The 27,085-nt window shown below is 45.5% G+C and overlaps 1 protein-coding gene across 3 annotated transcripts in view; it reads right to left on the bottom strand.

Moving 5' to 3' along the window:
- Window positions 1–744: 744 nt before the first annotated feature.
- The window catches only part of TERB2 (telomere repeat binding bouquet formation protein 2), a 98,975-nt gene continuing 72,634 nt past the window's right edge, over window positions 745–27,085 (bottom strand). Inside the window, exons 7-9 of one of the 3 annotated variants that reach the window (XR_014059782.1) lie at window positions 20,665–20,907; window positions 17,125–17,235; window positions 745–1,042 (exon numbers count right to left, since the gene is read on the bottom strand). Coding sequence is in view for 1 of the 3 variants with exons in the window: in XM_081510967.1 (XP_081367093.1) it covers window positions 20,792–20,907 (116 nt within the window). In the remaining 2 variants the exon portion in view is untranslated. Of the gene's footprint in view, window positions 1,043–17,124; window positions 17,236–20,553; window positions 20,908–27,085 lie in introns of those variants that run through there. The other 2 variants (XR_014059783.1, XM_081510967.1) reach the window with 2 other exon arrangements.

The following is a 27,085-nucleotide window of genomic DNA, read 5'->3' as shown; positions in this document are numbered from 1 at the left end:
GACCCCAAACCTCAGCCCACAGTGGAGTTGGGTGGACCCCACGCCTCACCCTGTGGTGGATTTGGGCTGACCCCACACCTCACCCTGTGTGTTGAGCTGACCCCATACCTCCACTCAGTTCCATCTAGAGATGATCCTCTACATCCCTTGGGTAGAAAAAAATGGATGAACTTCACCATTAGCCTCAGAGAGCCTGAGTCTGAGCCTACATCTCACCTCAAGTGTAACAGTGCTTGTTCCCACACTTGAGTTCCTTGGCAGCTAGGAGTCATCCTACAACCCATCAGTGTTGGGTGGAGCTGAAGAAGATCCCAGGGTGGATCTAGGCTGAATCACACACATCACCTCGGTTTACACTGGAGTTTTTACCTGTCGCCTCAGGTTAACATGCAGTTGATCTCCCATCTCACCTTGTGCAGAACTGCAATTGATCTTACCCCAGTCACTGCAGGACGTCTGTCTCAGCAGCTGACTGACAGGAAATCCAAATGGGCTCATCATCCCTTATCATTATTGTTCAGTCACTAAGTCACGTCTGACTCTCTGCGACCCCATGGACTGCAGCACACCAGGCTTCCCTGTCTTTCACTATCTCTCGGAGTTTGCTAAAACTCATGTCCATTCAGTCGGTGATGCCACCCAACCATCTCTTCCTCTATCCCTTATCATTTGCTGGTTTAAGTGACAAATGAGGGGAGACAGACATTTTGTTACCGTGCCTGCCTCCCGAGACAGGCCTGGAGGTACCTGAGCAACACAGCTTTTATTTAAGGTGAGTCTCAAGGCAAAACACGGGGGACGAAAGGCGAGGGGCGAGGGGCGAGGGGCGAGGGGCGAAGGGCAGGGGGCCAGTGCTGGTGTGCAGGCTCCGCCTCTGCTCCGCACGCCTCCGTCTCTGCTTCTGTTCAGCCAGCAGGAGCCCCGCGCGCTATGTGAAGAAAAACAGCTGCTCCTCCTTGTCCTTGTCCATCAGCTCGTGCTTGGACTGCTCCTTGGTCTTCAGGGCAGGTGGCTGGGACTGGCACACTAGCCTCCTGCCCCGCTGCGGGGAGACGACACCGTGAGACTGCACCCTGGCCTCAAGGTGGATACTGAACCCTAACCCTAACCCCAAACCGTAACCCAACCTCTAACCCTAAACCCTAACCCTCTAACCCTAATCTTCTCTAGGACTTTGACACCGCCTCTCACGGCTGCGTGATGTCTTTCCACTCTAGGACCGGACACCGCCTCTCACTGATCCCTGACGTCCTTCCTCTCTAGGACTGGACACCGCCTCTCCCTGATCCCTGACGTCCTTCATCTCTAGGACCAGACGCCACCTCTCACCGATCCCTGCGGTCGTCCTCTCTAGGACCGGACGCCGCCTCTCACTGATATCTGACGTCTTTCCTCTCTAGGTCCGGACGCCACCTCTCACCGATCCCTGACGTCCTTCCTCTCTAGGACGGGACGCCGCCTCTCGCTGATCCCTGGCGTCCTTCCTCTCTAGGACGGACGCCGCCTCTCGCTGATCCCTGACGTCTCTCCTCTCTAGGACGTGACGCCACTTCTCACGGCTCCGTGACGTCTTTCCTCTCTAGGACCGGACGCCGCCTCTCGCTGATCCCTGACGTCCTTCCTCTCTAGGACCGGACGCCGCCTCTCGCTGATCCCTGACGTCCTTCCTCTCTAGGACCGGACGCCGCCTCTCGCTGATCCCTGACGTCCTTCCTCTCTAGGACCGGACGCCGCCTCTCGCTGATCCCTGACGTCGCTCCCCTTTAGGACGTGACGCCGCCTCTCACTCATTCCTGACGTCTTTCCTCTCTAGGACCGGACGCCGCCTCTCACTCATTCCTGACGTCCTTCCTCTCTAGGACCGGACAGCGCCTCTCACTCATTCCTGACGTCTTTCCTCTCTAGGACTGAACACCGCCTCTCACTGATCCCTGACGTCCTTCCTCTCTAGGACCGGCCGCCGCCTCTCGCTGATCGCTGACGTCCTTCCTCTCTAGGACCGGACGCCGCCTCTCGCTGATCCCTGACGTCCTTCCTCTCTAGGACCGGACGCCGCCTCTCGCTGATCTCTGGCGTCCTTCCTCTCTAGGACGGACGCCGCCTCTCGCTGATTCCCTGACGTCCTTCCTCTCTAGGACCGGACGCCGCCTCTCGCTGATCCCTGACGTCGCTCCCCTTTAGGACGTGACGCCACTTCTCACGGCTCCGTGACGTCTTTCCTCTCTAGGACCGGACGCCGCCTCTCGCTGATCCCTGACGTCCTTCCTCTCTAGGACCGGACGCCGCCTCTCGCTGATCCCTGACGTCCTTCCTCTCTAGGACCGGACGCCGCCTCTCACTGATCCCTGCGGTCCTTCTCTCTAGGACCGGACGCCGCCTCTCGCTGATCCCTGACGTCCTTCCTCTCTAGGACCGGACGCCGCCTCTCGCTGATCTCTGGCGTCCTTCCTCTCTAGGACGGACGCCGCCTCTCGCTGATCCCTGACGTCTCTCCTCTCTAGGACGTGACGCCACTTCTCACGGCTCTGTGACGTCTTTCCTCTCTAGGACCTGACGCCGCCTCTCACTGATCCCTGACGTCCTTCCTCTCTAGGACCAGACGCCGCCTCTCGCTGATCCCTGACGTCCTTCCTCTCTAGGACGGACGCCGCCTCTCGCTGATCCCTGACGTGCTTCCTCTCTAGGACGGTCGCCGCCTCTCACTGATCCCTAACGTCTCTTCTCTCTTGGACCGAACGCCGCCTCTCACTGATCTGATCCCTGACGTCTTTCCTCTCTAGGACCGGCCGCCGCCTCTCTCTGATCCCTGACGTCCTTCCTCTCTAGGACCTGACGCTGCCTGTGACCGGCCCTGACTTCTTTCCTTTCTCTATGCCCTTTGACTGCCCTTTTCAGGTCCTCTCCACAGACCCCGTACGCCACCACTCGTCCACTTACGACTCCCCACCCCAGGTCCGCTTGACTGCTCCCCTCAGGGTCTTCTCCGCGGACCACCCCCCCGCCGCCCAGGTTCTCTCCGTGGGTCCCCCCCAGGTCCTCTCATCGGCCAGAATCGGGTCGCCAGGTCCTCTCGACGGCCCGCCGCTGGTCCCCTCTCGTCGCCTGCCAATGGTCCTCTCATTGGCCAACTGCTGGTCCTCACTACATCCTGACATAGGTCCTCACTATTTCACGTCTCTGGACCTCACTACGACCTGACTCTGGTCCTCGCTATGCTGTTACTATGGAGCTGACTACACTTTCAACTCTCTCTGGTCCTCACTTGGGTCTGACTCTAAAAGAACTGTTAAAATATGCCATACAATACCTACATAAACAGAGTGAAGTTATTTCAAACACAAATACAGATCACTTCAAAGCAAAGGAATTCAGAAGCACCTTCCAAATGAGATTTCCTGGAATGAACAACCACCAAAATGGGAACCAAGATTATCCTAAGTCTACAGAACCACAGAGTGCATGCTAGTGAGTTATCACACAGTCTAAGTTCTAGAAACACCGCAAGTGCTACTTTCCTGGTTTCCCAGATTAATTCCTTGGGGTGGGACATTTGGAACAGTCCAGACAGGATGAACAGAGGATCGTCCTCAAGACAGAGTTGGTCTTGGCAGCGGCTAGGGCAGTCCCTCTTCTCTGCTCCTGCCCTGGAGTTCCAATTGCCAGATGGGGTATGACGGTCTCAGCCTTTCCAGGCAAGAATGCCAGGTGATCTGCCCTCTAATGGAATTCTCCAACCTTCCACTCTCTTGAAAGAGGCTGGCATGGAGAAAATCTTGGAGCATCTGATAAAATCAGAGGACCCACAGGGGCCATCCCCAAGTCAGCCCAACAATGAGCACCAAGTCTGATCCCAAAACGCCACCTCTGTACACCAGTGCTAAACCAAATCTCAGAGATAGAGTTTCATGTGAAGTAGAAAAGCAAGCTATACTGCTTTGCTAGCAAAGAGGGCCACAGAAAACTCATGCCCTCAAAAACTGCTCCAAGGCAGGAGGATTTAATTAGGAGTTTTATAGATATGGGCTTCCCTGGTAGCTCAGCTGGTAAGTAATCTGCGTGTAATGCAGGAGACCCTGGTTCAATTCTTGGGTTGGGAAGGCTCCCTGGAAAAGGGATAGGCTACCCCCTTTAGTATTCTTGGGCTTCCCTGATGGCTCGGCTGCTACAGAATCCACCTGCAATGCGGGAGACCTGGGTTTGATCTCTGGGTTGGGAAGATGCCCTGAAGAAGGGAATGGCTACCTACTCCTGTATTCTGGTCTGGAGAATTCCATGGACTGTATAGTCCATGGGATCACAAACAGTCAGACTGAGTGACTTTCACTTTATAGCAATGGTTAAAGGGCAGAGTTGTAAGGATTAGGATGTGTACAGGGCCTGAACTCCCTTCATCTGACCTCAGGTGGTCTCTTAGTAAGCTTCTCTGGAATAAAGAATGCTACAATTTTCCATTTTGCTGGAGAGGATGTTTAGCTGGGTAAAAAGTTTAGAGATATTTTTATGTGTATCCCTTTTGACAGATGTTCAAGCTGGTTTTAGAAAAGGCAGAGGAACCAGAGATCAAATTGCCAACATCTGCTGGATCATCGAAAAAGCAAGAGAGTTCCAGAAAAACGTCTATTTCTGCTTTATTGACTATGCCAAAGCCTTTGACGGTGTGGATCACAATAAACTGTGGAAAATTCTGAAAGAGATGGGAATACCAGACCATCTGACCTGTCTCTTGAGAAACCTGTATGCAGGCCAGGAAGCAACAGTTAGAACTGGACATGGAACAACAGACTGGTTCCAAATAGGAAAAGGAGTACATCAAGGCTGTATATTGTCACCCTGCTTATTTAACTTATATGCAGAGTACATCATGAGAAATGCTGGGCTGGAAGAAACACAAGCTGGAATCAAGATTGCTGGGAGAAATATCAACAACCTCAGATATGCAGATGACACCACCCTTATGGCAGAAAGTGAAGAAGAACTAAAGAGCCTCTTGATGAAAGTGAAAAAAGGAGAGTGAAAAAGTTGGTTTAAAGCTCAACGTTCAGAAAACTAAGATCATGACATCTGGTCCCATCATTTCATGGGAAATAGATGGGGGAAACAGTGGAAACAGTGTCAGACTTTATTTTTTTGGGCTCCAAAGTCACTGCTGATGGTGTTTGCAGCCATGAAATTAAAAGACGCTTACTCCTTGGAAGGAAGGTTATGACCAACCTAGATAGCATATTTCAAAGCAGAGACATTACTTTGCCAACAAAGGTCCGTCTAGTCAAGGCTATGGTTTTTCCAGTGGTCGTGTATGGATGTGAGAGTTGGACGGTGAAGAAAGCTGAGTGCTGAAGAATTGATGCTTTTGAAGTGTGGTGTTGGAGAAGACTCTTGAGAGTCCCTTGGACTGCAAGGAGATCCAACCAGTCCATCCTCAAGGAGATCAGTCCTGGGTGTTCATTGCAAGGACTGTTGTTGAAGCTGAAACTCCAATACTTTGGCAACCTCGTGCAAAGAGTTGACTCATTGGAAAAGACCCTAATGCTGGGAAGGATTGGGGGCAGGAGGAGAAGGGGATGACAGAGGATGAGAGGGTTGGATGGCATCACCGACTCAATGGGTATGGGTTTCGGTAAACTCCAGGAGTTGGTGATGGACAGGGAGGCCTGGCGTGCTGCGATTCATGGGGTTGCAAAGAGTTGGACAAGACTGCGTGACTGAACTGAACTGAACTTTTGACAGAAACAGGACCCTGACTCAAGACAAAATACTCTTTTTTGAGTGCTCTTTCCTTCTCTCTGCATTCCCTCCCTTCCCTGATTAGCACCTCTTCCAATCTGCCCTTTGGAGCTCAGGGTAGGTCATGGAGCTGGGAGTCTATTCCCGACAAAGAAACAGGGAACATGGGAAAGGCTTCTGGGCCCAGGAGCCCCTCAGGGTCCACTCGATTTCACTACCAGGCCCTGACCCTACACTAACTATGGCCCTCAGCTGTCCATGATGGCCTGAGCTTTCCCAAACTGTCCTCTTAACTCTCTCCCTAACTAAGGCCCTGATGCTGGTTGTAACGAACACCCTGACAATATCCCTGGGACAAATGGTCTAAAGTGTCTTTTACTAAGGTCTTCAAGTTTTCTCTGAGGCCCTGACATGCTCCCTAATTAAGCCCTTAACGCTGTATTTAGGTGATGGCCTGATGCACTCCCTCTCTCAGGCACTGAAGTTGCACCCCTGATGCTCTCCCTCACTTCAAGGCACTAAGGCCTTGAAGAAGTCTCTACCTGAGGGGCTGGTACTGTCTGTAACCAATTTTCTGACTCTTTCCCTAACTAACATCCTCATTTTGCCTCTAAATAACACCCTGAGACTCATCCTAATGCCCTGATGGTGTCCCTAATAGCCCTCAATATCCCTACTTTTGCCATGATCCTGTCCATAACTAAGGCCTTGAATATGTACTGAAGTAGGTCTCTGATGCTGTCCCTAACTAACACCCTGACACTGGTCACAACTATGAACCTGACGCTAGCCCTATTAAGGTCCTGAGATGCTGCTAAGTAACAGCCTGAACTTCTTTAAGGCCCTCAAGTTATCTCTAACTGAAGCCTTGAAACTGTCTTTAGCTAAGTCCCAGACACTGTCCCTAGCTAAGGCCTGAACTATACTTTATGATGGCCCTAAGCCTGTCACTGCCCCTAATTGAGGCCATGATACTGCCCCTTATAGCCTAAGCTGTCACAAAATAACACCCTGATCTTATTACTAAGGCCCTGACTATGTCCCTAAGAAAGTCACTGAAGTGCAGCTAACTAACAGCCTGAACTATCTCTTACTCAGGCCATGAAGTTATCTCTGAGGTCCTAACACTGTCCCTAATTAAGGCCCTGTTGCTGGCCCTAACTAATGTCTTGTTGCTGAATCTGAGTCCCTGATGCTCTTCCTGTTATCCTTTGCCCTACCGACAGAGTTTTGCCAAGAGAACACACTGGTCATAGCAAACACCCTCTTCCAACAACACAAGAGAAGACTCTACGGTCAATATCCGATTGATTATATCCTTTGCAGCCAAAGATGGAGAAGCTCTATACAGTCAGGAAACACAAGAATGGGAGCTCAGATCATAAACTGAGTCATAAGACTGTGGCTCAGATCATAAACTCCTTATTGCCAAATTCAGACTTAAATTTAAGCAAGTAGGGAAAACCACTAGACATTCAGGTCAGCAGTGACAACAGGACTAGGAAATGTCAAAGAATGTTCAAATTCAGTTCAGTTCAGTTCAGTCGCTCAGTCGTGTCCAACTCTGCAGTAGTTAGAGCATTCTTTGGCATTGCCTTTCTTTGGGATTGGAATGAAAACTGACCTCTTCCAGTCCTGTGGCCACTGCTGAGTTTTCCAAATTTGCTGACATATTGAGTACAGCACTTTCACAGCATCATCTTTTAGGACTTGAAATAGCTCAACTGGAATTCTATCACAATTGCACTCATCTCACATGCTAGCAAAGTAATGCTCAGAATTCTCTAAGCCAGGCTTCAACAGTACGTGAACCACGTATGTCCACATGTTCAAGCAGAATTTGGAAAAGGTAGAGGAACCAGAGATCAAATTGCCAACATCTGTTGGATCATCAAAAAAGCAAGAGAGTTCCAGAAAAACATCTACTTCTGCTTTGGCTACACCAAAGCCTTTGAGTGTGCAGATCACAACAAACTGTGGAAAATTCTTAAACAGATGTGAATACCAGACCACCTGACCTGCCTCCTGAGAAATCTGTATGGAGGTCAAGAAGCAACAGTTAGAATCGGACAAGGAACAAGGGACTGGTTCCAAACTGGGAAAGGAGTACGTCAAGACTGTATACTGCTACCCTGTTTATTTAACTTATATGCAGAGTAGATCGTGTGAAATGCTGGGCTGGATGAAAGACAAGCTGGAATCAAGATTGCTGGGAGAAACATCAATAACCTCAGATACACAGATGACACCACACTTATGGCAGAAAGTGAAGAGGAACTGAAGAGCCTCTTGATAAAAGTGAGAGAGGAGAGTGAAAAAGTAGGCTTAAAAGTCAACATTCAAAAAACTAAGATCATGACATCTGGTCCCATCACTTCATGGCAAATAGATGGGGAAATAATGGAAACAGTGAGAGACTTTATTTTCTTGGGCTCCAAAATCACTGCACATGGTGACTGCAGCCGTGAAATTCAAAGACGCTTGCTCCTTGGAAGAAAAGTTATGACCAACCTAGACAGAATATGAAAAAGCAGAGATGTTACTTTGCCAACAAAGGTCCGTCTAGTCAAAGCTATGGTTTTTCCAGTAGTCACATGTGGATGTGAGAGTTGGACCATAAAGACAGCTGAGAACTGAAGAATTGATTCTTTTGAACTGTGGTGTTGGAGAAGACTCTTGAGAGTCCCTTGGACTGCAAGAAGATCCAACCAGTCCATCCTAAAGGAGATCAGTCCTGAGTATTCATCGGAAGGACAGATGCTAAAGCTGAAACTCCAACACATTAGCCACCTGATGTGAAGAACTGTCTCATTTGAAAAAACCCTGATGCTGGGAAAGATTGAAGGCAGGAAAAGGGGACGACAGAGGATGAGATGGTTGGATGGCATCACAGACTCGATGGACATTAGTTTGAGCCAGCTCTGGGAGTTGGTGATGGACAGGGAAGCCTGGTGTGCTGAAGTCCATGGGATTGTAAACAGCTGGTCACAACTGAGTGATTGAACTGAACTTGACTTGCACCATTTCAGGAAGTGACTCAGTTTTCCAGGTATCTTTCAAGTATACACGAATGCATGGCATATATTAAACCTCCAATTGCTTTTCTCCAGTTCATCTCCCCTTCGTTATGAGGATCTCAATGAAAAACATCGAAGGGCAGAGGGAAAATGATCTTTCCTCTCATCTAATGCGATACAATAGTATTCAGAGTACAAAGGAATGAACTACCAACCCATTTATTAAAAAAAGCATGAATCTAACATTTACGTTACTAAGAAACCCAGCCTCAAGTGCTACACACTGTACAAATTTATAAGACATTCTAGAAAAGGCAAAACAGACTTGATAAACAATTTATGGAATATGTGGTTGAAATATTTCATATGGTATTGTAGTGATGAATACCTGCCACTATGCATTTGTCTAAGCACATATATTTTTGTTTTTAGAACCCAACAAGTAAATTATTACCTATTCAAATTTATTTATTTATGGTATGGGAGTGTCAAAGACTGGAATGCAGAATTTAACAAAGAATCTAACTTATTGAGAAATGTATGAAAAACTTCAGGACTTCCCTGGTAGTCCAGTGGTTAAGACTCCACGTTGCCAATGCAGGAAAGGTGGGTTCAATTCCTGGTCAGGGACCTAAAATCCCACATGCCATATAGCACAGCCAAGAGATTTTTTTTAAAAAGAAGAAAAAGAAAACACCCACTCTTAGTGGTAGGACAAAATGAGCTGACCTAAGTTCATTGCGGAAACGAATGGCATCTGCAGGCCACAGGCAAAATGTACCATGCATAAACAATGGACTCTGTAAGTTCTTTCCTATGGGAGCATGTAGCTAACAGGACTGGAACTACTGTATCAGTCATCGAATGGAAAAAGCACTGGATTTGATAAATGACAAGTAGTGGAAGCCAGGTTTCTTACCCCTGGAGTGGGAAGTTACAGGTGGACAAAGGGAGAAGGTTACAATACCTGTGTCATAACAGGTCAGGTGGGAGACATAATTATAAACTATCTTTAGCCTAATACAGAAACACATAGCTCCCTGTGAAAATCTTCATAACTGTGTGTATGCATAGTCTGGGATACATGCATATGTATTTTCATGCATTGTCTGCTGAGAATAGTAAGTTCCCACATACAAGTTTTTATTACCATTCTCTAATAAAAAGGAATAAGGATTCTTTAAATATGTGGCTGATACTAGGACTGAGACAGTAAATATGTAAAGCAAGATCATCTTAAAATATGAGAAAGAAGCACCAAAAAACCCCATGAAAGCTGAATTATGTAAAATAAAAACAGGAGAGCATGGAAAAAGCTCTTAATAGCCAAAGCAAGAATAAACTAAGCAGTCTAATAACGTAATGCTAGATTTTATAACCAAACGTTTAAAATAATTTTCATGTGTCCAAACTGGTTTAAAAAAAAAGTTACATAGGTTTTATGAGTAGTGTTGAATAAAAATCTCTGTGCAGAGAGATTCTAACAACTGATGCAGACGCTCAGCGTCCATCAAGCGTGTGAGGCTAACTCCCCTCCTCAAGTGTGGGTCCCACATCATGACTTCCTCCGTCATACGGCGCACAGGACGGACATGGGGAAAACCGACAATAAAGACAAATAACAAAGGTGGCAAAAATGTACAGAAAGTGGAACTCCAACTTTACTTGTGGAGATGTAAAATGGTGCAATCGATGTGTATAAAACTTCAGCATTTTCTCAAAAATATAGAAATATAATTATCATATGTTTTGGAAGCTCCACTCCTACACATACATACAAAGAATTTAAAACAGGTGTTCAAATATAAAGTTGTACACCAATATTCATAGCAGCACTGTTCTCAACAGCCCAAGGTAAAAACAATGAAAATGTCCACCAACAGGTGAATGAATAGGCAAAATAAGGTAGATACATCCATAAGATGCCATATAAAGGAATATAGTAAAATAGAGCCACAGCTGCAGAAAACAGTAGGGGGCTCCTCAAAAACAAACACAGAATTAACATAGAATCCATCAATTCCAGTCCAGGGAATACACCCAAAATATTTAAAACCAAGAACGGGAACAGATAACTGTATCCCATATTCACAGAAGCGTTATTCACAGTAGCCAAAATGTGGAAGCAACATGAGTGTTCCACAGATGAATGGATAAGCACAGTGTAGTAGATACACAACGGAACATGATTCAACCTTTACAAACAAGATAATTCTCACACATGCTCTAATGTGAATGAACCTTCAAGTCATTATGTGAAGTTGAAACAAAGCCGACACAAAAGGAAAAGTGTTCTATGATTCCACCAGTACGAGATATCCATATAAGACAGATTCCAAGTAGAGTAAGGTAGCCAGGGATTGAGGGTGCTGAGTGTTTAATGGTTACAGTATCACTTCGGGAAAAGGAAAAGATTCTGGAGATAAATGGTGAGGATATTTTTACAACGTGAGTGCAGTTAATGCTATAGAAGTGCATACTGAAAATGACTCAAATGATAAATATTATACGTTTGTAATCCCAATGAAAAAATCATACGGGTTACAACATGGAAAAGCACTGAAAACATCCTCAGTGAAAGACGCCACACAGAAAAAGCCACGCAGATCACAGTCATCTTGTCACTTTAAATCTACGGAAGTTTTTAACATGAGGGAAAGCCCCAGTGGTGGTCCCAGAAAAAGAAAACTGCATTAGAATGGAGAAAGACATTTGCACAAAGTTTGGGCAGCTGATGCAAGTTGAAGTGGTCCTATGGATAGGATTGTAATGTGGACACCATAACTATCCCCCATTTTGGGGTTATGGGCTGGTTCCCTGGGAAAGTGACCCTGTTTTGGGTAAAACACATTGCATTTTTCAGTGTGATTATGGAAAACTTTGTACCACTATTTAAACTTGACACTTTTGAAATTTTACTAGAAAGTAAATTACTTTTCAGTACAACCATGTAAGTCACATGGCAGAAAATCAGAGATGGCATCAAACATTGTAATAGAGTCCAAGACTTAACCAGACCAAATTCAACTAAAGTAGTGATGCTAACTGCCTTGTAGTAGTCCACATGGTATTAAAAGTCACCATAGGAAGAGTAGCCACCATGCCTTGGGTGCTGTGGATGGCCCTGATGGAACTGAAACTATGAGATGTCTGAATTCTAGTTTTCCATGTAACACCACACCAAAGCAACTGTCAGAACTATAAAGTGAATTCAGGGACTTCCCTGGCAGTCCAGTGGTGAAGGTTCTGCATATCCACTGCAGGGGATATGGGTTTGATCCTTGGTCAGGAAACTAAGGTCCAACATGCTGAGTTGCATGGCCAAAAAATAAACCAGTAGAACTGCAAGATCATGTGAGATTCTCTACACTAATAATGAACTATCAGAAAGAGAAATTAAGAAAATAATCCCCTGTACAATTGCATCCCCCTAAAACTAGAAATTTAACCAAGGACTTGAAAGAGCTACAAGCTAAAAACTGCAAGAGACAGTGCTCAATTAAACTGAACAGATATGAAAAGATACCCCATGCTCATGGGTGACAATACTGTTAAAATCTCCATTCTAACCAAAGTAACGTACACATTCATGCAATCACTACCAACATCTCATTGACATTTTTCACAGAAACAACAACAATGTTAACATCCGTGTGGAACCACAAAGGACCCAGAAGAGCCAAAGTGACCCTGAGAAAGGAGAACAGGCTGGCAGCATTTCCATCCTTGACTTCAATCTACATTACGCACCTAAAGGCACCACAGGATGTGTGGAACTGTATCAGAAACAGGCACAAATACCAGAGAGCTCAGAAATAAATTGATTACCAATTTATTTTACAATTGCATCAAACATTGCAATAGAGTCCAAGACTTGTAAATTGTAATCAATTTACAAGGAAGGAGCTAAGAACATATACCCAGGAAAGGACACTCCTCTCAATAAACCATGCTGGGAAAAACGGACACCACACACCAAGGAGCAACACTGGACACCATTCTATACCACAGACAAAAACTGACTAAAAACCCACAGCTTTCCACATCGAGCCCTAACTGTCCTGGGTCCTCTGAAGACAGACACTCAGCAACAGCCACACACAGAAAGTTTCTTCCCAATTTTCCTCACCCTTTCCTTCAGCGGCACCACCTCCCTTCAGGTCCTGAGGAAACCAGGCTCCTGTCAACCTGAACTGAAGCCCACAATGTCCCAAAGCCAAAGCTCTAATGGGTTCTGAGGGGCCAGACTCCCATCACCCTGGATTGAACCCCAAAATGTATCAAAGCTCAAAACCCAATGGGTCCAGAGAAGACCAGACTCCTGTCAGCTTAAGCTGAACCCCACAACATCCCAAAGCCGAAGCCCTAGTGGGTCCTCAGTGGCCAGACTCCTGTCTCCCTGAACTGAACCCCACAAAGTCCCAGAGCTGAAGCACCAGTAGGTCCTGAGGAGACCAGACTTCCAACAGCCTGAACTAACCCCACAATGTCCCAAAGCCAAAGCCATAATGGGTCCTGAGGGGCCAGACTCCCATCACCCTGGATTGAACCCCCAAGTGTATCAAAGCTGAAACCCCAGTGGTCCCTGAGGAGACCAGACTCCCATCAGCTTGAACTGAACACCACAATGTCCCAAAGCTGAAGCCCCAGTGGTCCTCAGTGGCCAGACTTCCTCCAGCCTGAAATGAACCCCACAAAGTCCCAAAGCTGAAACCCCAGTGGGTCCTGAGGAAACCAGACTCCTGTCTTCCTGAACTGAACTCCAAAAAGTCCCAAAGTTGAAGCACCAGCAGGTCCTGAGGAGACCAGACACCTATTTAGCCTGAATTAACCCCACAATGTCCCAAAGCCGAAACACCAATGGGTTCTGAGGAGACCCAACTCCTGTTAGCCTGAAGTGAACCCCACAATGTCCCAAAGACAAAACCTGAGCAGGTCTTGAAGAGACCAGACTCCCTGTCTTCCTGAACTGAATCCCACAACGTCCCAAAGCTGAAACCCCAGTGAGTCCTGAGGAGACCAGACTGCCTTCAGCCTGAACTGAACCCCACAACGTCCCAAAGCTGAAACCCCAATGAGTCCTGAGGAAACCAGACTCCTGTCAGCCTCCACAGGCAGCCAGGTGCTCAGTCAGAGCGGGAATTTCGCTTGCGGTGGGAGTGGGTCAGGGAAGCGGGCTCCTCGCTCCCTGCCAGCCAATGAGAATGCAGATCAAGCCTCCCTCACTCGCGCAGGCACAGCTAAGTGGAGACTCCGCCCCTCAGGGCAGTTCTGCCAGGTCCATTAAACTATGGAAATTCAAACTGAAATATTGCCAATATCCAAAACTTCTCCAAAATAGTTAAGGAATAATTAACTTGAAACTGTATATCGCCAGCCCAAGTTTGATGCATGATACAGGGTGCTCAGGGCTGGTGCACCGGGATGACCCAAAGGGATGGGATGGGGAGGGAGGTGGGAGGGGGGTTCTGGAAGGGGAAAACATGTACACCCATGGTGGATTCATGTCAATGTATGGCAAAACAAATACAATATTGTGAAGTTAAAAAATAAAAAATAATTTTTAAAAAAAGAAAAAAAAAGATCTGAACTGACACCTAGGCAAAAAAGTTATACAGATAGTACAAAACAGAAACACGCTCAACATCATACACCATTAGGGAATTACAAATTAAAGTCACGAGCTATCACACTAACATATTAGGACTGCTAAACTCTAAATATATGACAATACCAACTGCTGGAGGCTGAGGACTAGCAGGAATGCTCCCTCACTGCTGGTGGGATGCATGCACAGCCACCTTGTAACACAGTTGGGCAGTTTTCTCCAAAGCTAAACAAACCTCACCTTGGGATCCAACAATCATACTTCCAGTATTTAGGAAACTGCTTTGAAAAATCCATGCCCAAATGCAAACAAAGATGAACTTAGGCACAGCAGCACTATCCATAATAGTTAAAAGCTTGAAGTAATCAGGGTATCCTTCAATAGATGAATGCATAATCAAATTGGGGTATATCCATGTCAAAGCAAGTAGAACATGCCACCCCAAAATATGCCTCTCTGCTGTGAGGATTGCTTAAGTCCACTTCCATGAAAAAAAAAAGAGGAGTCTCTGGAAAATATATAGCAATTGCCATTTTGTGATGGACATTTGCATCAGAGAAATCTCTGCATTTAAGGGTTGTCCCTGTTTGCACCAGAAATAAAAGGATAATTGAAACTCAAGTAACTTATCAATGGAGAGGTCTCAACTTAAATCTATAAACAATCATACCCTTCTTTACTGTGTTTTGTATAATTACCTTCCATAATGGGCTTCTCATATTCTTCAGGGTCTTCTGTTTTTAGCTGAAGATGGTATTTAAGGTGATGACTTTGGACATTTCAGGGAGTGACTCAGGTTTCTTTGGTAGCGCCCCTGTATACAGAAGCTATTTGTTGTTTTAGTCACTAAGTCGTGTTCGCCTCTTTGCGACCCCACGGACTGTAGCCCGCCAGGCTCCTCTGTCCATAGGATTCCCCAGGCAAGAATACTGCAGTGGGTTGCCATTTCCTTCTCCAGGGGATATTCCCAACACAGGGGTCAAACCCAAGTCTCCTATATTACAGGCAGATTCTTTACCACTAAGCCACCAGGGAAGCATAGAGGAGGTATGCTTCTGTTTTTTCTCCTGGTAATTTATCTTTTGTTACAGAAGGGCAGAGTGAAAGTTGTTTTTCCTCCCATACACATGCAATGGAGTATTACTTATCAGTTGTAAGGAATGAACCACCAAACCTTGAAAAGCATGGTTAAATCTCACGTGCATATCACTCAGTGAAAGAATACAGTCTGGAGAGAGAGCACACAATATAACCTCATTTATGACATTCTAGGAAAAGCAAAGCTACATAGATGATAAGCAGATCATCTGCTGAAGGGGGTTGAAGTATTCCCCGTGATGCTTTAGAATGGACACCTGTCACTATGCATTTGTCTACACTCATCGATTTGTATAGCCCAAGGGATCAAACAATCTATTCAAGTACAGTTATTTAGAGTGTAAGAGAGTCACAGGACAGAATACACAATGCAACAAAACCTAAGCACATTAGAAATGCACAAAAAAGATATCTCACTGTAGGAGATGGGGCAAAATGTGTTGACTTTGGAAATGAATGAAATCTATATACAAAAGGCAAAATGGCCTGCACATAAACACTGGGCTTCATTTTATAGAGATCTTTCCAGAGTGCAGTAGCTAGCAATTCTGAGCCCACTGTACATGAAATCTGAAGAGGAGAAAAGAGCTGACAAATGCAAATGGTGGGGGCCAGGCTCCTCACTGCAGGATTGGGAAGTTACAGATAAGCAAAGAACAAGAGGATGAAGCTGAGCCCCTGACCACCACTCCTTATGGCTCTGAGTTGTGTCCAACGGGACCACCATCACCTGCACGTAGGTGCTATAAGCCACCTGCCCCCTCTTGGCCTTTCCCCTTTCTCCCTGCGATGATTCCAGTGACACTTCCAGCCTGCACCCCTCTTCCAGGCCAGGTGCATCTGTCCATCCATGGCCTCCCCATCTCATCCTGGGGGCTAACAGGCCCCTCGAGGACTGAGATCCTGCTGCTGCCCACAGCCAGGAGGCAGCCCCAACTTCTCCAGCTGCTGAGCCCAGACACCTGGTGTAACCGAGCAGGAGCCTATGGGGCCCTCCCAGGACAGAACCCATCCCGTGTCCTCTGCTGCAGCTCCTCTCTGAAGTATGGAGATAGTAGTATCTGAGGTACACTCAGGGAGTTGTTTTACAGCTGCCAGAAGCCCCACTGAGTGGAAGAAGTTAACTACTTGATGAGCAGGAACACATCACCCCCAGAGTGTCCAGTACCTGAGGATTTGTGAGGTTAGCCTCCTGTTACCTCACCAACCAGAGAACTGTGCACCAGCCAATCACATACTCTGTGACCCCCCTCCCTCATGTGGCCTGTAAAACTGCTTTCCTGAAACCCTTCAGGGACTTCAGGGTTTAGAGCACGAGCTACCTGTCTCCACGTATCGGTGCCTTTACAATTAATGCTGCACTTCCTTTACGGCAACTGGTGTCAGGCAACCGGCTTTGCTGCACTCGGGTGTGTGGACTCCAGTTTGGTTCAGGAACACGGAGCCTCCCAGGTTCCCAGTTCCTTGTGCCCCGGGGACTGTCAGCTCCTTCTCCAGGGCGTACGGCCAACCCCCACACTAATTCCCCTCTGCACCCTCAGCCTTGGCCCAAGCCTAATCTCTCCACCAGGCCCTGACAAAGCTCCCCGCCCTCACGGTGCGTCTCACATCCCACCCAACACGGTCTTTTGAAGCCTGAGCAAGACCATGCCCCCTCCTCCCTGTGATTCTCCTCACCTGATGAAGCCAGGCCTTGATCCGTTCCAGGTGATCCAGGATCCTCATTCTCTCCAGATCCCACCTGTGTGGCCGCTGTCTGTGCCCGTCTATATGGGCCTGTGTGATCTCCTAAAATAAGGGTTATTTTATATACAGATAATGGGGTGAATGGTGGCCCCAAAACATATGTCCCCCCAGAAACGAGAACAGGGCCATATCTGGGAAAAGGGTCTTTGTAGATGTAGTTAAGGATCTCAAGGTAAGGTCATCTAGGGTTAGGGTGACCTTCAATCCAACTGACAAAGTCCTTATAAGAGATGAAACAGGACACAGATGAGAAGCCTCATGAAGATGGAGGCGAGATGGGAGGGAGGGGGCCACAAGCCCCGGGACCCCTGGAGCCCCAAAGCTGAAAAAGGCAGGAAGGACCCTATCCTGGAGCCTCTGGAGGGACCTCAGCCCTGCGCTACCTTGCTCTCAGGTGTCTGGTCTCCAGGACTGGGGGAGGATGAACTCCTGTTATTTTAAATCACCCAACATGTGGTCGTCTGTTAGAGAAGCCACAGAGAACTCACACAGGCCCTGCTCTGTGGGATCCTAGAAGTGTGGGTCTCACTAAAGGAAGATGGAGGCTGGATTACAGAACCCTTAGAGTCAGCACTGGGCCCTCAGAAATGCTAAAGCAATGGCTGGGCCCCAAAATGTTGAGGGGTCAAGTCTGAACCCTGTCCCTAGGGTTACTGGCTGCACATGCCTTCCCAGGTTCTTACACCTGTATGTGGCGTAGTAAGTATCTAGTCCTGACTGAGGACATTTAATGTCACTGTTCACATTGCTCATTAAGAACCCACCAGTTACACAGGTGAAAACCCAATTAGGATGCTTGCTACACCAATGAGCAATTCTGAACATGGTCGGGGATGGGGACTTACGTGCAGACAGCAGCCCTTCCACTCTCCCACCCCTCCTCCACACTCCCAACCCCCTCCTCTTCCCTCCCAACCTCCCACTCCTACTCCCACAAGGAGGGTCCTCAATGGGAAGCTGGGGGACCACGCAGAGGCATCTTGAAGTAAATGCTGCCTGATCCCTAGGCTAGCTGCTCCTGAACATTCTCCACCCATCCCAGTTAAAATACTCGAATATGTGCAAAGAAAATTAGAGATACCAAGGGAACATTTCATGCAAAGATGGGCTCAATAAAGGACAGAAATGGTATGGCTCTAATGGAAGCAGAATATATTAAAAAGAGGTGGCAAGAATACACAGAACTATACAAAAAAGATCTTAATGACCCAGATAACCATGATGATTTGATCACTCACCTAGAGCCAGACATCCTAGAGTGTGAAGTCAACTGGGCCTTAGGAAGCATCAATATGAACAAAGCTAGTGAAGGTGATGGAACTCCAGCTGAGCTATTTGAAATCCTGAAAGATGATGTTGCTAAACTGCTGCATTCAATATGCCAGGAAATTTGGAAAACTTAGCAGTGGCCACAGGACTGGAAAAGATCAGTTTTCATTTCAATCCCAAAAAAGGGCAATGCCAAAGAATGTTCAAACTACCACACAGCTGCACTGATTTCACATGCTAGCAAAGTAATGCTCAAAATTCTCCAAGCAAGGCTTCAACAGTCCATGAACCAAGAACTCCTAGATGTTCAAGCTGGATTTAGAAAAGTCAGAGGTACCAGAGATCAAATTGCCAACATCCGCTGTATCATAAAAAAGCAAGAGAATTCCAGAAAAACATCTACTTCTGCTTCATTGACTATGCTATATCCTTTGACTGTGTGAATCACAATAAACTGTGGGAAAATCTTAAGCAGATGGGAATACAAGACCACCTTATCTGCCTCTTGCAAAACTTTATCCTGGTCAAGAAGCAACAGTTAGAACTGGACATGGATCACTGGACTGATTCCAAATTGGGAAAGAAGTATGTCAAGACTGTATATTGCCACCCTGCTTATTTAACTTACATGCAGAGTACATCATGAGAAATGCCAGGCTGGATGAAGCAGAAGCTGGAATCAAGATTGCCAGGAGAAATATCAATAAACTCAGAGATGCAGATGACACCACCCTTATGGCAGAAAGTGAATAGGAACTAAAGCGCCTCTTGATGAAAGTGAAAGAGGAGAGTGAAAAAGTTGGCTTAAAAGTCAACATTCAAAAAACTAAGATCATGTCATCTGGTTCCATCACTTCATGGCAAATAGATGGGGAAACAATGGAAACAGTGAGAGACTTTATTTTCTTGGGCTCCAAAATCACTGCACATGGTGACTGCAGCCATAAAGTTAAAAGATGCTTGTTCCTTGGAAGAAAAGCTATGACCAACCTAGGCAACATATTAAAAAGCAGAGACATTACTTTGCTGACCAAGGTCCATCTAGTCAAAACTACGGTTTTTCCAGTAGTCATGTGAGGATGTGAGAATTGGGCCATAAAGCAAGCTGACTGCCAAAGAATTGATGCTTTTGAACTGTGGTGTTGGAGAAGACTCTTGAGAGTCCCTTGGACAGCAAGGAGATCAAACGAGTCATTCCTAAAGGAAATCAGTCCTGAATAGTCATTGGAAGGATTGATGCTGAAGCTGAAGCTCCAAATATTTGGCTTCTTGATGCAAAGAACTGATTCATTTGAAAAGACCCTGATGCTGGGAATGATTGAAGGTGGGAGGAGAAAGGGATGACAGAGGATGAGATGGTTGGATGGCATCACTGACTCGATGGACTTGAGTTGAGCAAGCTCTGGGAGTTGGTGATGGACAGGGAAGCCTGGCGTGCTGCAGTCCATGGGGTCTCAAAGAGTCGGACACAACTGAGCAACTGAATTGAACTGAACTGAACTAGGGAACATTGAGTTAAAATCATGAGATATCACACCGCACTTATTAGGACTGCTAAACTCCATATACATGACAATATCCACTGCTGGAGGATGAGGAACAAGAAGTCTCCCTCACTGCTGGTGGGATGTATGTATGGACACTTTATAACACAGCTGGGCAGTGTTTTCCAAAGCCAAAACACTGGATCCAACAATCATGTGTTCAGTGTTGTCAACTGCTTTGGAAGTGTATCCCAAATTCAAACAAGGATGCAATTATGCACAGCAGCACTATTCACAATAGCTAAAAAATTGAAAAAAAAAATCAGGATATCCTTCAATATATGAAAGCATAAGCAAATTGGGGTGCATCCATGATAAGATGAGTAGAATATGCCACCCCAAAATATGCCTCTCTGGCATAAGGATTATTTCAGTCTAACTTTTAAAAAAGAAAAAACAGAAATCTCAGAAAACTAAGTAGCAATTGCCCTTTTGTGAAGGACATTTACAACAGAGAACTCTACATATTTAAGGGCTATCCCTCTTTGCACCAGAAGTAGATGACAAGTAACTCTCAAGTAATTCTTATCAGTGGAGAGGTCCTGACTTAAATCTGCAACAATCATACATTTCTTTACTATGTTTGCATGATAACCTGTCATAACAGGCTTCCCCCTTTCCCCAAGGTCTTTCTTTTATTTTTCTCTGAAGATCTTACTTGAGGTGATGGCTTTGGACATTTCAGGGAGTGACTCAGGTTTCCTGGATAGTTCCCCTATATACAGGAGGTATACAAGTTGTTAAACATCTGCTTTTCTCCTGGTGATGTCTCAAACTCACTGCTTTTATACAGGAACTGGAGAACGAGGCTGGGCTCCTGAAGGCCACTCCTTCTCATCTAAGTTGCTTCTATCAGTGTTGCAGTGAAAAGGAAAAGAGAGAAATGATTTTCTTTTCTTTCCTGAGAACAAAGAAGATAAAGAGCACAGTGAGCAGGCCGGGTCCCCCCAGGTTTCCCTTTCCTGCCCCTGCTCTGTGCTCTGCAACCAAGTCTGCTTTCCTGCCCCTAACTCTGCTTGAGCTGCATCCTGCACCTATTCTCCTCTAACCCTATGCTACTTACTCCCTGGAGCTTGCCTTTACCACACACCACCCCTTGTAGTTTTCCTTCTTTTTGCATTTCCCAAAGAAAGCAGCAGTGCAATGAACCAGAGACAAACAGACCTAATTACCGGACTACCTGATACCAGCTCTGATTTTTGTGGGGGTTTATTGCTGTTGTTATTTTATAATCTTATTTATTTATTTATTGTCTATTTTTTGGCTGTACTGGGTCTTTGCTGCTGCGTGGACTTTCCTCTAGTTGAGGAGAGTGTGGGCTTCTCCTTGTTGCAGTGTGACGGCTTCTCATTCAAATATTGAGCCTGTGCTCAAGAGCCTGGGAGCCACAACTGCCGAGCCCATGGGCTGCAACTACAGAAGCCCACACACCCCGGAGCCTGTGCTCCAGCCAGAGAAGACACTGCAGTGAGAAGCCCTCACATCACAAGGAAGAGTAGCCCCCGCTCACTGAAACTAGAGAAAACCCACGCACAGCAACAAAGACAGTATAGCCAAAAATAGATAAATGAAATAAGTAAAATCAACATTTTAAAAAATTAAGGTAAAATAGATAATCAACAAGGACCTATTGTATAACACAGGCAACTAAACTCAGCATCTTGTAATAACTTATAAGGGGAAAGATGGCAGAGTAGAAGGACATGTGGTCATCTTCTCCTGCGAGAACTCCAAAATTGCAACTCTCTGTGAAACAACCATCAACAGGAGAATGTTGGATCCCACCAAAAAAAGATACCCCACATCCAAAGGGAAAGGAGACATCCCAGTAAGACGGTAGGAGGGGCAAAATCGCATTTAGAATCAAACCCCATGCCCGCCAGAGACACTTGGAGGGCTCAAACAAAACCTTGTGTGCACCAAGACCCAGGGGCCCCGCAGAGACTGACCAGACATGCCTTTGAGTGTTTGAGTGTCTCCTGCGGAGGCAAGGGTCAGGAGTGGGCTACTGCATGGACAGGGGCTCTGGCTGCAGCAGACCTGGGTCCAGCAGCATGTGGCATAAGCCCTCTTGGAGGAAGTTGCCATTAGACCCATCACAGAGACACCGAGCAGATGATCTACAAACTGCAGAACATTTATACCAAAGAAATTCTCGCACTGTTAAGTAAGTTCTAGGATCCACAACAGATTTCCCAACCTGGGGATCTGGCAAAGGGACTGAGAACCTCCAGGGAATTAGACATTGGAGGCCAGTGGGATTTGATTACAAGACTTGCACAGGACTGGGAAACAGGCCCTTGGAGGGCACAAACAAAACCGTGTGTGCACCAGGAGGAAGGAGCAGGGTCCCCGCAAGTGACGGAGCCAGACTTCCCTGCGAGAGCCCAGGAGTCTCTGGTGGAAGCCTGGGTCAACACTGTGGCCTCAGGCCAAACAACAGGGAGGGAATACAGCCCCACTCATCAACAGAAAATTGGATTAAAGATTACTGAGCACGGCCCCGCCCGTCAGAACAAGACCCAGTTTCCCCCACAGTCATTGTCCCCCATCAGGAAGCTTTCACAACTCTCCTATCCTTATTCATAAGAGGGCAGACAGAATGAAAACCACAATCACAGAAAACTAACCAAACTGATCGCATGGACTACAGCCTTGTTGAACTCAGTGAAACAATGAGCCATGCTGTGTAGGGCCTCCCAAGACGATCGGGTCATGGTGGAGAGTTCTGACATAACATGGTCCACTGGAGAAGGGACCACTTCAGTATTGGCAAACCACTTCAGTATTCTTGCCTTGAGAACCCCATGAACAGTATGAAAAGGCAAAAAGATATGACACTGAGAGATGAACTCCCCAGGTCAGTCAGTGCCCAATATGCTACTGGAGAAGCGTGGAGAAATAACTCCAGAAAGAATGAAGAGACGGAGCAAAAGTGAAAATAGTGCCCAGATGTGTATGTGACTGGTGATGGAAGTAAAGTCCGATGCTGTAAAGAACAATATTGCATAGGAACCTGGAATGTTAGGTCCGTGATCACGGGATAATGGATGTGGTCAAATAGGAGATGGCAAGAGTGAACACTGACATTTTAGGAATCAGTGTACTAAAATGGACTGGAGTGGGCGAATTTAATTCAGATGATCATTACATCTACTGCTATGGGCAAGAATCCCTTAGAAGAAATGGAGTAGCCCTCATCGTCAACAAGAGTCCAAAATGCAGTATTTGGGTGCAGTCTCAAAAATGACAGAATGATCTCTATTCATCTCCAAGGCAAATCATTCAATATCACAGTAATCCAAGTCTATGCCCCAACCACTAATCCCAAAGAAGCTGAAGTTGAATGGTTCTATGAGGACCTACAAGACCTTCTAGAATTAATGCCAAAAAAAGATGTGCTTTTCATCATAGGGGACTGGAATGCAAAAGTAGGAACTCAATCAGACTATACTACAAAGCTACAGTCATCAGGACAGTATGGTACTGGCCCAAAGACAGAAATATAGATCAACAGAACAAAATAGAAAGCTCAGAGATGAATCCACGCACCTATGGACACTATATCTTTGACAAAGGAGGCAAAAATATACAGTGGAGAAAAAACAATATCTCTTTAACAAGTGGTGCTGGGAAAACTGGTCAACTACCTGTAAAAGAATGAAACTAGAACACTTTCTAAGACCATACACAAAAGTAAACTCAAAATGGATTAAAGATCTAAATTTAAGACCAGAAACTCTAAAACTCCTAGAGGAAAACATAGGCAGAACACTCTCTGACATAAATCACAGCAAGATCCTCTATGACACACCTCCCAGAGTAATGGAAATAAAAGCAAAAATAAACAAACAGGACCTAATTAAATTTAAAAGCCTTTGCACAATGAAGGAAACTATAAGCAAGGTGAAAGACAGAATGGGAGAAAATAATAGCAAATGAAACAACTGACAAAGAATCGATCTCCAAAATATACAAGCAGCTCATGCAGCTCAATACCAGAAAAATAAACGACCCAATCAAAAAATGGGCCAAAGAACTAAACAGACATTTCTCCAAAGAAGACATACAGATGGCTAACAAACACATGAAAAGGTGCTCAACATCACTCATTATCAGAGCAAGGCAAATCAAAACCACAATGAGGTACCATCTCATGCCAGTCAGAATGGCTGCCGTCTACAAGTCTACAAACAATAAATGCTGGATATGGTGTGAAGTAAAGGGAACCTTCTTACACTGTTGATGGGAATGCAAACTAGTACAGCCACTATGGAGAACAGTGTGGAGATTCCTTAAAAAACTAGAAATAGAACTGCCATATGACCCATCAATCCCACTGCTGGGCATACACACCAAGGGAACCAGAATTGAAAGAGACACCTGTACCCCAATGTTCATTGCAACACTGTTTACAATAGCTAGGACATGGAAGCAACCTAGATGTCCATAGGCAGATGAATGGATAAGAAAGTTGTAGTACAGATACTCAGTGGAATATTACTCAGCTATGAAAAAGAACACATTTGAGTCAGTTCCAACGAAGTGGATGAAACTGGAGCCTGTTGTGAAGTAAGTCAGAAAGAAAAACACCAATACAGTATATTAATGCACATATATGCAATTTAGAAAGATGGTAACGATGACCCTACACACAAGAGCAAAAGAGACACAGATGTAAAGAACAGACTTTTGGACTCTGTGGGAAAAGACGAGGGTGGGATGATATGACAGAATAGCATTGAAACATGTATATTACCATATGTGAAATAGATGACCTGTCCAAGCTCGATGCATGAAACAGGGCACTCAAAGCTGGTGTACTGGGACAACCCAGAGGGGTGGGATGGGGAGGAAAGTGGGAGGGGGGTTTGGGACTGGGGGACACAAGTACACAGTGTACCCCCGTGGCTGACTCATGTCAACGTATGGCAAAAACCACGACAATATTGTAAAGTAATCCACCTCCAGTTAAAACTAATTAATTAATTTTTTTTAAAAAGTAGGAAGTCAAGAGATACCTGGAGTAACAGGCAAGTTTGGCCTTGGAGTACAAAATGAAGCAAGGCAAAGGTTAACAGAGTTTTGCAAAGAAAATGCACTGGTCATAGCAAACACCATTTTCCAACAACCCAAAAGAAGACTCTACACACGGACATCAAAAGATGGTCAATACCAAAATCAGATTGATTATGTTCTTTGTAGCCAAAGATAGAGAAGCTCTATACAGTCAGCAGAAACAAGATCAGGAGCTGACTGTGGCTCATATCATGACATCCTTATTGCAAAGTTCAGACTTCAATTGCAGAAAGTAGGGAAACCCCCTAGGCCATTCAGGTATGACCTAAATCAAATCCCTTATGATTATACAGTGGAAGTGACAAATAGATTCAAGGGATTAGATCTGATAAACAGAGTCTCTGAAAAACTATGGACGGAGGTTCCTAACACTGTACAGGAGGCCATGATCAAAACCATCCACCAAAATGAAATGCAGAAAGGCAAAAGTGTCGTCTGAGGAGGCCTTACAAATAGCTGAGAAAAGAAGGGAAGCTAAAGGCAAAGGAGAAAAGGAAAAAGATATACCCATCTGAAAGCAAGGTTCCAAAGAATAGCAAAGAGATATAAGAAAAACCTCTTAAGTGAACAATGCAAAAAAAAAAAAATAGAAACAATAGAATGGGAACGAATAGAGATCTCTTTAAGAAAATTAGAGATACCAAGGGAACATTTCATGCAAAGATGGGCACAGTAAAGGACAGAAAAGGTATGGACCACTTCTGAAGCAATAGATATTAAGAAGAGGTGGCAAGAATACACAGAACTGTACAAAAGAGATCTTAATGACCCAGATAACCACGATGGTGTTATCACTCACCTAGAGCCAGACATCCTGGAATGTGATGTCAAATGGGCCTTAGGAAGCATCACTACGAACAAAGCAAGTGGAGGTGATGGAATTCTAACTGAGCTATTTCAAGTCCTAAAGGATGATGCTCTTAAAATGCTGCACTCAATATGCTAGCAAATTTGGAAAACTCAGCAGTGGCCACAAGGACTGGAAAAGGTCAATTTTCATTCCAATCCCAAAGAAAGGCACTGCCAAAGAATGTTCAAACTATTGCACAACTGCGCTCATCTCACATGCTAGCAAAGTAATGCTCAAAATCCTCCAAGTGAGGTTTCAACATACGTGAACCAAGAACTTCCAGATGTTCAAGCTGGATTTAGAAAAGGCAGAGGAACCAGAGATCAAATTGCCAACATCCACTGGATCATAGAAAAAGTAAGAGAGTCGAGAAAAACACCTACTTCTGCTTTATTGACCATGCCAAAGCCTTTGACTGTGTGGATCACAACAAACTGTTGGAAAATTCCCAAAAGATGGGAATACCAGACCACCTTACCTGCCTCCTGAGAAATCTGTATGAAGGTCAGGAAGCAACAGTTATAACCAGACATGGAACAATGGACTGGTTCTAAATTGAGAAAGGAGTACGTCAAGGCTATATATCGTCACCATGTTTACATAACTTATGTGCAGAGTACATCATGCGAAATGCCAGGCTGAATGAAGCACAAACTGGAATCAAGATTGCCGGGAGAAATATCAATAACCTCAGATTTGCAGATGACACCACCCTTATGGAAGAAAGTGAAGCAGAACTAAAGAGCCTCTTGATGAAAGTGAAAGAGGAGAGTTAAAAAGCTGACTTAAAGCTCAACATTCAGAAAACGAAGATCATGGCATTCGATTCCATCACTTCATGGCAAATAGATGGGGAAACAATTGAAACAGTAACAGACTTTATTTTCTTGGGCTCCAAAATCACTGCACATGGTGACTCAAGCCATGAAATTCAAAGACTCTTGCTCCTTGAAAGAAAAGCTATGACCAACCTAGGCAGCATATTAAAAAGCAGTGAATTAAAATAAATGTAAACCGAAGTGTGATCTTTTTAAGGCACACACAAAAAAAAAAAGCAGTGACATTACTTTGCCAACAAAAGTCCATCTACTCAAAGCTACGGTTTTTCCAGTAGTCATGTATGGGTGTGAGAGTTGGGCCATAAAGAAAG

This window comes from Giraffa tippelskirchi, chromosome 7 (genome assembly GCF_054371585.1).
Source record: "Giraffa tippelskirchi isolate mGirTip1 chromosome 7, T2T-mGirTip1v1.2.pri, whole genome shotgun sequence".
Classification (NCBI taxonomy): Eukaryota; Metazoa; Chordata; class Mammalia; order Artiodactyla; family Giraffidae; genus Giraffa; species Giraffa tippelskirchi.
Note: the sequence above shows the minus strand (reverse complement) of the source record. Positions and strands in the feature narration are given on the sequence as shown.